Raw genomic sequence first — 13694 nt, forward strand, 5'->3', positions numbered from 1 at the left:
TCCCGCCGGAACCCTAGATGGGGACGAGTTACCACCACAGGTTCCTGCTGGATTTTACAAGCGAAGCCCCCTCCCGCACACGGTGGGGTCCCAGCGGGGTGGGGTGTGCGGAAGAGGGGCCTCTGGGGAGGATGAACCAAACCCTGCCCGCTCCCTGGCGCGAGGCGGCGGGCCGGGGCGGCGGAGGAGCCCCAGCTCAGGTGCGCGCGGCGCGCGCTGGGAGGCCGGCCGCGGCGCGGGGCGGGGCGCCGGGACCCCGCGGGGCGGGAGGGCCCAGGAAGGGGGCGGGGCGGCCGCCGTGACGCGGCGGGGAGGGAGCCCGGGGCGCCGCGGGCTGACCGGGAAAAAGGTCGGGGCCATGGGCCGGCGCCGCGCCTTCCGAGGGTCCAGCCCCTGCTGGAGTCTGAGGCCGGGGCCAGGGCCGCTGGGCTCCGACCCTCGGGCCGGGTGAGGGGCGCCTGCCCCAGGGGAGAGGTGAGCGGGGACGGGGCGAGCGGGCGGCCCGGGATCGCGGCCGGGGAGCAGGGGGAAGCGGGGGCGGCGGGGCCTCGCGCCCGCGGGCTGCGGCGACGCGGGCTGCAAGGGCGTCTGCACGGGAACCGGGGCCGGCCGGGCGCGGGTGGCTGAGCCGGCGTCCCAGGGCCGGGGCTTGGGTCCACTGCAAGCATGGGGAGCCCGGGGATGCTCCGGAGGGCGGCTGGGGCCGGGCTGCCCGCTGGTAGCCGCGGCAGGTTGGGGTCGGAGGACTGGCGGCGCCCTCGCGGTGAGTTCGCCGCCGGGCGCCCGGTGGCTGTCTGGTTGCGGGGACGCGGGATCCTGCGGGTTCGGAGGCCGGGGTGGGAGGGGCGGGTCCCCGGGGCTGCTCGCCCGAGGCGGGCCCGGGAGGCCTTTCCGAGGGGCCGAGCGTCCCGCCCCGCAGACGCCAGGCCGGCGGCGGGCGCCGCGTCCACCGGGCCCCGCGTCCACCGGCGCCGGGCGCTCCGGGGGCCCCGCGTCAGCGCGCGGTTGCCGTGGCGACGGGCGGGCGGGGGGCGGGGGCTGCGCGGAAAGGAGGTCAGCGCTCCGCCTCGCTGCGGCTCGGGCCGGGCGGCGCAGGCGGCGGAGCCGGGCTCGCCTCTGCCTCCCGGCTTGGGGGCCGGGGGCGGCCGGGCATGGGGTCCGACGGCCCGAGCCCCTCGGCCTGCGCGCAGGGCCCTGACGGCCGCGCCGTGCCCTAGGCGGAGCGGAGGCCGCGCGCCGCCGCCGGCCCAGCCCTCCAGGATGCTCATCAAGGAGTACCACATCCTGCTGCCCATGAGCCTGGACGAGTACCAAGTGGCCCAGCTCTACATGATCCAGGTGAGACGGCGGGGGCTGGGGGCGCGGGAGAGCGCAGGCCGCGCTCCGGAGCAGCGGTCCAGCCCAGCGGCCCAGGCAGCGCCCGGGTTCCAGAGCCCCCGGCGCGGGGTGGGGAGGGGATGTAGAGGCCATGAGGAAAGGGCAGAAGGGCCAAGTGGTGTTTGACCCCCCCTTCCCCCAAGAGCCCAGCCTGCTCCGCATTAATCCTCGGGGTCTGTAATCCCGTGGGGGAAGGGAAAGGAGCCTGTTAGGAGGCACAGGGGGAGGGAGAGCTAGGTAGTAAAGATGGCTGGAGTGGGGGAATGGAGAAGGTGCTGGTCTGGCACCCCAGCCTTGCCATCCACCCAGATCCTGTTTGGCCTGGAAGGTGGGGTGAGATCAGGTCGTGCCTGGGATGAGACTGCAGGAGCCCAAAGGAGGAGAACCGGCAGGGACGGGCTCTGGGGCCTCAGGGGGTCTCTTCCAGATCTGCTCCCCAACACTGTTGGGTCAGTCTGATGAGTCTCGGGGCCCTGTGTGTGCCATGTTTGGGCTGTGAAAGGGCAGCCCCTGGGCACTCAAGCCGTGAAGGCTGTGGGGAGAGCTGATATTGGGGTCCCAAAGAGAGAAGGTCCTCAGAGAGGTAGAAGGCCCCCTTTCCACCGCCCTGGATTTGTTGCAGCTCCTTGAGTGCAGCTAGCGTGTCCTCCCTGGGGGCCTGCCCTGGCTTCCTCTCTGCCTTGTTTTTTGTTTTTGGTACTGGTCTTGGATCCTGGACTCAGGGCCTAGGGCACTCTTTTTCCTATTCTCATGGTACTAACTGCTAACCTGCCATACAGTTTCCTTTTTTCTGATTTCTGTTTCCCTCCACTGCCATAGAAATCCCATTCAGCAGTGTCAGTTATATTCATCAACACGTCCCAGTGAATAGAACCTAAGTACGGGGGTTGATAGAATGCTATGTTGCAGAGCCTTGTGGACAACTGGGCAGGGCCTGTGAACTTGGTCCCAGGGAGCTATAGGGGGCCAACCCCAGGCTGCTTAGAACTAAAAAGGCTATGCAGGGGACCAGAAGCAGAGCTGGGGCTGAGCTAGAACTGAACTTTCCTCTCTACTCTCCTTGGGCTGCAGAAAAAGAGCCGGGAGGAGTCTAGTGGTGAGGGCAGCGGTGTGGAGATCCTGGCCAACCGGCCCTACACAGATGGGCCTGGAGGCAGTGGGCAGTACACGCACAAGGTGTACCACGTGGGCTCCCACATCCCAGGCTGGTTCCGGGCCCTGCTGCCCAAAGCTGCCCTGCAGGTAGAGGAGGAATCCTGGAATGCCTATCCCTACACCCGAACTCGGTGAGTGTGTGAGGTGGACACAGGCCTGAGACCAGGGGGAAGCGGCCCTGGGGGGCACAGAAGTGACTCTCACCTGGCCCTTCCAGGTATACCTGCCCCTTCGTGGAGAAATTCTCCATTGAAATAGAGACCTATTACCTGCCTGACGGGGGGCAGCAGCCAAATGTCTTCAACCTGAGTGGGGCTGAGAGGAGACAGCGCATTCTGGGTGAGGCGTGGAGCTGCTGGTGGTACCCTGGAGCCCCTCTTCTTAGGCTCTTTCTTTTGCCTCACTGGGTAGCTTCTGATAAGCCCCTGTTATCTCCAGGCCTCCTGTTCCTGGGGGGAGGAGGGGCCTGTGGGGAGGGTCTTGATAGGGCTGACATTGCTCAGTGCCTGCTGATCCCCCCTCCCCTCCCCCTCCCAGATACCATTGACATTGTGCGGGATGCAGTGGCCCCGGGCGAGTACAAAGCAGAAGAGGACCCCAGGCTGTACCGCTCAGTCAAGACGGGCCGAGGGCCACTGGCTGAGGACTGGGCGAGAACAGCGGCTCAGACAGGACCCCTTATGTGTGCCTATAAACTGTGTAAGGTTGAGTTCCGCTACTGGGGCATGCAGGCCAAGATCGAGCAGTTCATCCATGACGTTGGTGAGCACCTGTTGGGGAGGCTCCGCTTACCCAGCATGCAGCGGGCCCTGCATCTGGAGACACAAAGCTTAAAGCCATATTCTCCTTTGAGGTGGAGCTGGGGGGTGTGGGGAGAAGCAGGGAAGCCTGGCCAGGAGCCAGGGCAACCTGTCTTGCGTTACCAGAAAGAGTCAGGAGACAAGAAGTTGGCAACAGGATCTCTGAGACCCATGCCACGAGGACCTTACACATCTTCCTTCAGGAAGATTTGAAGATGCTTCGTCATCTTGTGGGTTGAGCAAGACTAACAGAAGCCCAGTTTTTTCTCAAGGGAAACAGACCAGAAAGTACAGGCTACGAGGCTGTGACTTCAGGGCCATTCCCCGCAGGCTACTCCAGTTCAAAACCTCCCCAAACCTACTCCCCAACTCCTGCAGGCCTGTGTCTCCCTGGGTAGCGGTGTCCAATGGCACCAGTTCAGTCCACCACTGACCGTCCCCCATAGCCCTCCAGCAGGGCATCCATTGGTCAGAGCAGTTGCTGACTACATAATCACAACTTATTACTTTGCAAATTGCTTTCTGAGCCATATCTCCATTAACTCCCAGAACTCGCCTGCAAGGTGCGGGCTAGAATTGTTCCTCTCTTACAAGGAGAATAGTGGGCAACCTTGTGTTAGCATGGGAGAAAATACCAAGCACAAAGAAGACAACAAAAATCACACACATGTAACTTCTATGAAGATCTTGATATTTTTTCCAGAAATGTATAATTCAGCCATTAGTTTATTGCCTCAATATTTACATTCCCAATTCTGTTCCTTCTGCTCATGAGAAAAATATCCCAGAATGGGTATCATCTTTCACTACAGCCTTCAAGGAGTGCCAACACTTCAATTAACTATTAACACCTTCATTAACCATAGGCAATTTCATTAACTGTTAACATCTTAATTAACTGTTAACTCCTAAGAAGTCAGCAGGAAGCCAGCGGAAAATACACAGCAAGCTTTGGTCCCTGTTGATGGGGTGATGTCAGTACTCAGAGTTAGGGTATCCAGGGACATCGAGAAGCAGTGGGAAGGGGAAGGGAGGAAACAGCAAGAAAATGCCCCAGTTTTCACAGCGATTCCCTGGGTAGCTCTGCCTTCCCTACTTTGTGGCTTTTGGTGGGTGATACCCAGGAGAGCTGTTATCCAGCCTTGCGGAAGGGCTGGGCGTGAGGCTGCGGTGACAGGCAACACAGGAAAGTGTGCTTCTGGTGTCTGGGGCACTCACAGGTCTGCGTCGGGTGATGCTTCGAGCCCACCGCCAGGCCTGGTGCTGGCAGGACGAGTGGACAGAGCTGAGCATGGCTGACATCCGGGCACTAGAGGAGGAGACGGCCCGCATGCTGGCCCAGCGCATGGCCAAATGTAACTCAGGCAGCGAGGGACCCGAAGCCCAGGCCCTTGGGAAGTCCAGCACGGAGGCTCGGCCCCGGCCCAGCAATGCTGGGACCCCTGATGGGCCCGAGGTCCCCACGGGCCCCGATGCCTCCCCTGATGCCAGCTTTGGGAAGCAGTGGTCGTCGTCCTCCCGGTCCTCCTATTCATCCCAGCATGGAGGTGAGGCTGGGGGTGGAGGCAGGGATGGAAGGGGCCACTCCCTGCTGAACCCCCAGGCTGAGGCCCAGGTGGCCCCCGTGCAGGGGGTGTGTCTCCCCAGAGCTTGTCTGAGTGGCGCATGCAGAACATAGCCCGAGACTCTGAGAACAGCTCGGAGGAGGAGTTCTTCGACGCCCACGGTCAGCATGGAGGCCCTGTTGGGGGTTGAGGGACGGACAAGCTCCTCCCACCCCATGACACAGCCTCCTGTCCCCTCAGAAGGCTTCTCAGACAGTGACGAGGTCTTCCCCAAGGAGATGACCAAGTGGAATTCCAATGACTTTATCGACGCCTTCGCCTCCCCAACAGAGGCAGAGGGGGCTCCTGGTAAAGACCCCACACACCTAGGTGCCAGTTACCAGCACCCCATTTGCAGCAGAGACTTAGAACAGCTTAGTCCTAAGTTTAAGGAGGCCTGCCAGAAATGGCACTGTGGACAGAGGACCCATCTGGGGGCTGCAAGGGTAAAGTAAAGGGGTGTGAAGATTCCTGAGGAGCCAGTGGCTCACGCCTGTAATCCTAGCTACTCAGGAGGCTGAGATCTGAGGATCAAGGTTCAAAGCTAGCCTGGGCACAAAGGACCTGTGACTCTTATCTCCAATTAACCTCTAGAAAATGGGAAGTGGGGCTTCGCTCAAGGGTAGGGCGGTAGCCTTGAGCTGAAGAGCTCAGGGACAGCGCCCAGGCTGAGTTGAAGCCCTATGACCTACAAAAACATAAAAAAGAGGGCATGCCTCTGCCCATGACTCAGGGCTTTCCCTGGGAACTCCAGAAGCCTTGCAGGGCTGCTGCTGTCTAGGCTGGACTCTGAAGGACTAGAACAGCTCTGTCCAACAGGACTGTGCAGCTGGATTATTCTGGAGCTGCACCACTCTGGATGATGACCTCCAGCCCCCAGGGCTAGCAAGCACTTGGAATGGGGCCAGTGTGCCTAGGGGAAGTGGGTTTTTTTCTATTTAAATGTAAATAGCCACATGTGGCCAATGCCCACTGTGTTGGTAGAATGATAAGAAACTTGCTAGGCAGACAGTGTATGGAGGGCTGGCGTGAGGAAGATTCTAGAAAGTGAAATGCTCTGGTAGAGTAGGATAAAAGGAAGAGAAGGGCAGGCCTTGGTCTGTTGCCACAACTTGGGGTATCAGAAGGGCTGATGGGGGGGGGACCCTCATGGCTTCCCAGTGCCCCTCACTGGCTTTTCCTGCCCCGTAGACCCAGGAACCGAGACTACTAAAGGCATTGAAGATGGGGCCCGAGCACCCAGGGACTCAGAGGTGGGTCTGGTTGCACATGCCATGTCGAGTGCTGTCCATTTGCTGGCCTGCCCCTGCCCTGACACCCCCCCTCCCCCCCCTTTGTGCCCCTCAGGGCCCGGATGGCGCTGGGGACCTGGCGGCTGAGGCGTGCGCAGTGCACGTGCTCTTCCTCATCCTGCACAGCGGCAGCATCCTGGACTCCGGCCCCGCCGACGCCAGCTCCAAGCAGGCCGATGTGCAGACGCTGAGCTCCGCCTTCGAGGCCGTCACCCGCATCCACTTCCCGGAGGCCCTGGGCCACGTGGCTCTGCGACTGGTGCCCTGCCCACCCATCTGCGCTGCTGCCTATGCCCTTGTCTCCAAGTACTGGCCAGGGGGGGAAGGGGGAGGCACACGGGGACCCCAAGGTGCACACAGCTGCTTGATGGCTTCTCCAGTCGGGGAGGTCCCACGGGGAAGGGTCAGCCTTGGTCTCAGGTGGACTTGTTTCTCCCAGTGGTTCCATCTCTGATGTCTTTTAGGCTTGACAGAGATGAAGGATCAGGGTGCCAGGGTTTGTCAATCACTCCAAAGGGCTTGAGGGGCTGCAACGGGACCGAAGCCTCTAACGGCCCACCATCTCCTTTCCTCCTGCAGCCTGAGTCCCTACAGCCATGATGGCGACAGCCTGTCTCGCTCCCAGGATCACATCCCACTGGCTGCCCTGCCCTTGCTGGCCACCTCGTCCTCCCGCTACCAGGGCGCGGTGACCACCGTCATCGCTCGCACCAACCAAGCCTACGCAGCCTTCCTGCGCTCGTCAGAGGGCGCTGGCTTCTGTGGGCAGGTCAGGGCGGTCCCCCACGGCAGCCCTGGCTGAGGCCCGCCCAGGGTGGTGCCCGTCCTCTCAGCAGTGCCTGTCCGTTCCCACCCAGGTGGTGCTGATTGGAGATGGTGTTGGTGGCATCCTGGGCTTCGACGCGCTCTGCCACAGTGCCAACGTGGGCACGGGGAGTCGGGGCAGCAGCCGGCGTGGGAGCATGGTCCGTGTGGCCCCACACAGCCCCCGGGAAGGGGTGGGGTCTTTCTGGGGGGAGCCGGTCCCCGGGTCTCCTGGGAGATTTACCCTCCCCAACCCCAAGCCCGATTCTTTTCCAAATTCAGGAGAAACTCTATGGTGTCTGTCCTGTGTTCCAGAACAACGAGCTGCTCTCACCAGAGGTTGGCCCCGTGCGGGACCCCCTGGCAGATGGGGTAGAGGCATTGGGTCGGGCCAGCCCGGAACCCTCAGCCCTGCCTTCCCAGCGCACCCCCAGTGACGCGGCCAATCCTGAGCTAGAGAACTCTCAGAATAGGTGACCGCCCTGCCCCGTGCACCCTGCCTCGTTGGGCGTCCTGGCAGCAGCACTGAGCCCACTGTCTCTGTAGTCTACAGGCAGCTCCCACAGCCACCGCCTGCGGGGAGCCCCGGCGAGTGAGCACCGCCTCCTGCCCACCTGCTGCCAGTTCTGAGCTTCCCGATGGCCCTGGCAGCGCCATGCACCTGGACTTCAAGATCTCTGGCTTCTTCCTCTTTGGCTCCCCGCTGGGCCTGGTGCTGGCTCTGCGCAAAACGGTGATGCCCGCGTTGGAGGGTGAGCTCTCCGGGAAGGGGTGCTCCCTGCCTCTTGTCTGCCCTTCCCCACCCATATGCCCTTTGGTCTCCCCTAGAACAGTGGCATATTATTGTCATTCCTTGAGCTCGAGGGATCTAGGCTAGAGTAGAACAAAGTCCTGGTGAGACCCCTCTTCCTGAGACACCAGGACTTTCCAAAGCAATCTGGAAAGAGCTTTCTATTTTACTTATTTATTTGTTATTTATTTGTGCTGCTACTGGGGCTTGAACTCAGGGTTCTCGGCATTCTTCCTTAGCTTTTTCAGTCAAGGCTGGAGCTCTGTCACTTGAACTACAACTCCAATTTTTTTTTTTTTTTGGTAGTTAATTGCAGGTAGGAATCCCATAGACTTGTCTGCTTTGGCTAGTTTTGAACTATGATCCTTAGATCTCAACATCCTTAACAGCTAGGCTTACAGGAGTAAGCCACAGCACCCAACTAATCTGGGAAGCACTTTATATAGTCAGGAGAGACTCTGCATAAGAAATGGTCCCAGGCCGAGAGTTTGGCCTAGTAGTAGAGTGCTTGCCTAGCATGCACAAAGACCCGGATTCGATTCCTTGGTACCACATACATAGAAAAAAGTCAGAAGTAGTGCTATGGCTCAAGTGGTAGAGCTTGAGCCTTGAGAAAGTCCAAGGACAGTGCTCAGGCCCTGAGCTCAAGCCCAGGACTGGCAAAAAAAAAAAAGAAAAGAAAGAAAGAGAAATGGTCCCAAAGGATGGGAAATACTTTATTCTGAACCTGAGCAGATTGAAGGTTCTGATCTCTACTCAGCCAAGAGACAGGCATCATTTTCAGCAGGGCCCCAGCATTCTACAGCATGCTGGGTGCTGCTTGGTCCCCGCCTTCCTTAGATGCTGGCTGAAAATCCTCCCCACCTCTGTCTTCTGGGTACCCAGTGGCACAGATGCACCCAGCCTGTGAGCAGATCTACAACCTCTTCCATGCAGCGGACCCCTGCGCCTCCCGCCTGGAGCCCCTCCTGGCCCCCAAGTTCCAAGCTATCGCCCCACTGGCTGTGCCTCGTTACCAAAAGTTCCCCCTGGGTGATGGCTCATCCCTGCTGCTGGGTATGCTCCTAAAGAAAGGGAGGAAGGGGTGGTGTTAAAAGACACAAGGTGATATGGGTGTGGTGGCTCACACCCATAATCCTAGCTACTCTGGAGGCTGAGAGCTGAGGATCTCCGTTCAGAGCCAGCCCTGGCAGGAAAGTCGGTGAGACTCAAGTCCAGTCAACCACCAGAAAACTGCAAGTGGTGCTATGGCTCAAGGGGTAGAGCGCTAGCCTTGAGAAAGCTCAAGGCAGTGCCCAGGTCCTGAGTTCAAGCCCCAGGACTGGCAAAACAAACAAACAAAACCAGTACAAGGTAATATCTGCCTGAGGAATAACCTCTCCTGTCACACTCCCAGGACCAGGGCACCCCCACTGGCCTTTGGAGAGGGGAGTGTCTGAATCTACAGCACTTCTTTTATTGTGTCAGTACCAGGGATTGATCTCAAGGCCTGGGTGTCGTCCCTATGCTTTTTCACTCAAGGGTAGCCACAGCTCCATTTCTGATACTTTAGTGGTTAACTGGAGATAAGAGTCCCCTGGACTTTACTTGCTGGCTTCTAATTACAATTCTCAGCTCTATCTATGTCTCTCTCCCTCCCTCCTTTCCTCTCCTTTTTTATCTCTCCTTCCCTTCCTCTCTCTTTCTCTCCCTCATTCTCCTGCTGGTCCTAGGGCTTGAACTCAGGGCATGAGTGTTGTCCCTGAGCTTTTGTGCTCAAGGCTACTGCTTTGCCACTTGAGGCACAACTCCACTTCAGTTTTTGGTGGTTAGTTGGAATAAGAATCTTGAGGACTTTCCTGCCCTGACTGCCTGAATCACAATCCTCAGAGCTCAGCCTCTGGAGAAGCTAGGATACAGGCATGAGCTACCAGTGCCCAGCTTTCTAACTCATATTAAATATTAAGGAAAGACTGACCTAGAGACTCGCATGCCAGGGGCTGCCAGCAGCCAGTGCTTCCATCATGTACAAGTCTAATGTAATTGAAAACTCATTGGTGCCACGGGGAAGAGTCATGGGCACAAGGACAGTTGCGTGTGTGTGTGTGTGTGTGTGTGTGTGTGTGTGTGTGTGTGTGTGTGAGTGAGTTTGGGGTGCGGTGACAGGCACTCATTCTATCAGGAAATGTAGCTGGGGAGAACCAGAGACAATGCCTCCCCACTTCTATCCTATCCAGATGGGGCCAGGCAGTCTCAGCTACGACCTGAGCAGGCAGGCTGGCAGGGGAGATGGTGGATGGGCAGGGGCTACCTGCCTGTGGGACCCCAGGGTAAGGAGATAGGAGGGCAAGCTGGCCTGCTCAGTGCCAAGGCTATCCCTTCTTCCTAGCTGACACGTTGCAAACCCACTCGGGCCTCTTTCTGGAGGAACTGGAGATGATGGTACCTTCAACGCCCACCTCAGCCAGTGGTGCCTTCTGGAAGGGCACTGAGTTAGGCTCTGAGCCAACAGCTCAGCCAGCAGCCCCCAGCACCACCAGTGAGGTGGTCAGAAGTAAGTGAGCAAGCCACTGGGCAATTCAGCCTGGCGGGGTATGGGGGGGTATCCTTAGTCCAGAAAATAAATGCCCTGTCCCCTGGCACAATACCCTGGACCCCATCTCTAGCATTTCGTCTGCACATTGCAAGTGAGGGAGGGAAGAACAGCTGGGGTCTGGGCACTGGTAGCTGACCACCCTGACTCACTGCCCACCGTGGCCGTGCAGTCCTGGAGCGCTGGTGGGGGACCAAGCGGATCGACTACTCGCTGTACTGCCCCGAGGCGCTCACGGCCTTCCCCACCGTCACACTGCCCCACCTCTTCCACGCCAGCTACTGGGAGTCGGCCGATGTGGTGGCCTTCATTCTACGCCAGGTGAGTGGAGCAGGAGAGCCGGGCTGGCAGGGGTCGCCCGTGCTGCCCTGCTCACTGGGCCTGCTGTGTCCTCAGGTGATTGAGAAGGAGCGGCCACAGCTGGCCGAGTGTGAGGAGCCGTCCATCTACAGCCCTGCCTTCCCCAGGGAGAAGTGGCAACGCAAGCGTACCCAAGTCAAGATCCGGGTAAGTGCCCCACCCCTACAAGCCCCACCCCATGGGCCTGGCCACACCCCCTCATTGCTTTAGCCCCACCCGGCATCTGCCTCCTATTCCATTGTGAAGGGGGGAGGAATCTGCACTCAGGCTCCTCCCACTGGATCTCATCTCTGCAGCCCTCTGGTCACAGCGCTGTCCCTTGAAACGCCCTCCCCAGGGGTGCATGCCGTCCTGGGTCCCTGTGTCTCCCACAGAGGCCCCATCTGCTCCAGGCCCTCCCATTCTCATCCGCCCTCCCCCACAACTGACACGTCTTTTCCTGCTAGAATGTCACATCCAACCATCGGGCAAGCGACACTGTGGTGTGCGAGGGCCGTCCCCAGGTTCTGAGTGGACGTTTCATGTATGGACCCTTGGATGTGGTCACTCTCACCGGAGAGAAGGTCAGGACTGAGGCCCACCCCATCCCTCTTTATCAGCAAGGCTTGTGCCTCCCCCACTCGCGACGCCAGCTCAGCCTCTGCAGTGCTCTGCTGGAAGTTGGGGTGCCCGGAGTTCTGCTCCATGGCCCTTTCCATGCCTGTTTCTCCACCAGGTGGACATCTACATCATGACACAGCCGCTGTCGGGCAAGTGGATCCATTTTGGCATGGAAGTCACCAACAGCTCAGGCCGTCTCACCTTCCCGGTGCCCGGCGAGCGGGCGCTGGGCATCGGCGTCTATCCCGTGCGCATGGTGGTCAGGTGAGCAGCGGGCGGCTGGGCCCCCACAGGGCTGGGCTCGCCCCATCCCACTCAAGGCCCCCTCCATTGCAGGGGTGACCACACCTACGCCGAGTGCTGCCTGACAGTGGTGGCCCGAGGCACGGAAGCTGTGGTCTTCAGTATCGATGGCTCTTTCACCGCCAGCGTCTCCATCATGGGCAGTGACCCCAAGGTGCGGGCTGGAGCCGTGGACGTGGTCAGGTAGGCGCTGCCAGCCCGCTCCCCACAGCGACTGGCCCCCACCCCGACCCAGGCAGCTGACCAGTCCCTCCCCCACAGGCACTGGCAGGACTCGGGCTACCTGATCGTGTATGTGACGGGCCGGCCTGACATGCAGAAGCACCGTGTGGTGGCCTGGCTGTCACAGCACAACTTCCCCCATGGCGTCGTCTCCTTCTGCGATGGCCTCACGCATGACCCGCTACGCCAGAAGGCCATGTTTCTGCAGAGTCTGGTGCAGGAGGTGTGGTGGCTGGGGAAGGCCCCTCCCTAAGGACAGCAGAGACCCATCTGATTCGACTCCTATTTGGCCCCTGGCCTAGTAACTGGAGGTCCCCTGGTCCTGGCCATCCTGGTTCTTTGGGATCCTAATCCTTGAGGCCAACTAAGGAGATTGAATCAGCTGGTTTCACCTCTGCCCCACAGAGCCCGCCCCCCCAAGACCTGATTGGAAGATGTTCACAAGCCCCACCCCCAACCCTAAGGCTCCACCCCCAGGCAGCTCACTGGCCTCTCCTGCCACAGGTAGAACTGAACATCGTGGCGGGGTATGGATCCCCCAAAGATGTTGCTGTGTATGCAGCACTGGGCCTGTCCCCCGGCCAGACCTACATTGTGGGCCGTGCTGTGCGGAAGCTGCAGGCGCAGTGCCAGGTGAGTGAAGGGACTACAGGAAGCAGGACCTGACCACCACCCGTGCTGTTCAGACTCACGGAGGGGTGGCTGTGAGGAAGCCTGAGCACCTACCTACCTCAAAGAAGCCTGTTGCCTACCTCGCTACAAGGCAGACGAGGCAGGTGAATGCTCCAGACCTCAAAGGCTGGCTCCTTTGCCATGGCCTTGGCTGTTTCTGAGCCTGTTTTCCTGTGTGTAAGCTGGAAATGATGCTGGTCCTGGCCTCATCAGTTCAACGTAAAGATAGTTTACTGCTCAGGGCTGGGCACAAAGCAAGTGGTTCTAAGTATTAGTTGCTGTTATTTACTCAAGATGCTGCCTTTGTGAGTAAGATCGAGTAGGGGAGGGAGGAAGCTGGGCGCTCTGGCTCAACAGTTTATCTCCTGAGAGAAGACTTGGGGTCAGGCTGAGCCAGACATGTCACCTGCAGTACTGTTCTGCCCGGCCCTGCTTCAGGGACCTGTGAGAGTGGGGTGTGAACTCAGCTTGGCATCACCTCATCCTTGCCTGTCTCTGCCTACAGTTCCTGTCCGATGGCTACGTGGCCCACCTGGGCCAGCTGGAGGCAGGCTCCCATGCTCATGCCCCCTCGGGACCCCCAAGGACTGCCCTGGCCAAGAGCAGCTACGGTGTAGCTGCTCCAGTGGACTTTCTCCGCAAGCAGAGCCAGCTGCTCCGCTCCAGGGGACCCAGCCAGGCAGATCGAGAGGGCCCAGGCACCCCGCCTACTACCCTTGCCCGGGGAAAGGCCCGAAGCATCAGCCTCAAATTGGACTGCGAAGAGTGACCCCCAATGTGGCTGGACCTGAGTTACTTATTGACACTCGGATGCCTGCGTGTGGGAGACCAAGGGCCTAGATTTTGGGCCCCAGCCATGGACCCTGGCTACATACCCTACATCTGTCTGCCCCTCAGTATTATTTCCCTTTCTTGGGGGAACCCTGCCCCGGGGGGTGGGGGGAGTGAGCTAGGCCCAGTGGCTTTGTCAGTGTATGTGAACTCATAAAAACAATCCCCCGCGTTCATCTGGTCTCCCAGCCTCCTGGCAGCACCTCGCACCTAGCCCAGCCTCTAGCTGGGACTCTGCAGAAAGGAGCCAGGACAAACCCAGGTCCTGCGGCCTCCACAGCTTCCCAGAGTGCCCTGCCACGCCTGGACAAA

At 59.7% G+C, this 13694-nt stretch overlaps 1 protein-coding gene across 1 annotated transcript; it reads left to right on the plus strand.

The window, feature by feature from the left end:
- The first annotated feature begins 1217 nt into the window (after positions 1-1217).
- On the plus strand, positions 1218-13558 carry Pitpnm1 (phosphatidylinositol transfer protein membrane associated 1). Its single transcript, XM_090347257.1, has 23 exons — positions 1218-1338; positions 2449-2663; positions 2750-2871; positions 3070-3294; positions 4553-4879; positions 4963-5058; positions 5138-5245; positions 6128-6189; positions 6284-6534; positions 6808-6997; positions 7086-7193; positions 7348-7505; positions 7579-7784; positions 8708-8878; positions 10191-10355; positions 10567-10715; positions 10791-10901; positions 11201-11317; positions 11470-11618; positions 11691-11840; positions 11919-12102; positions 12384-12512; positions 13057-13558. The coding sequence occupies exons 1-23, from the start codon at positions 1261-1263 to the stop codon at positions 13318-13320; spliced, it is 3735 nt and encodes a 1244-aa protein (XP_090203383.1). The 5' UTR covers positions 1218-1260; the 3' UTR covers positions 13321-13558.
- Positions 13559-13694: the final 136 nt, after the last annotated feature.

Source organism: Megascapheus bottae, chromosome 16, assembly GCF_031878675.1.
Source record: "Megascapheus bottae isolate mThoBot1 chromosome 16, mThoBot2.hap1, whole genome shotgun sequence".
NCBI classification, from domain to species: Eukaryota; Metazoa; Chordata; class Mammalia; order Rodentia; family Geomyidae; genus Megascapheus; species Megascapheus bottae.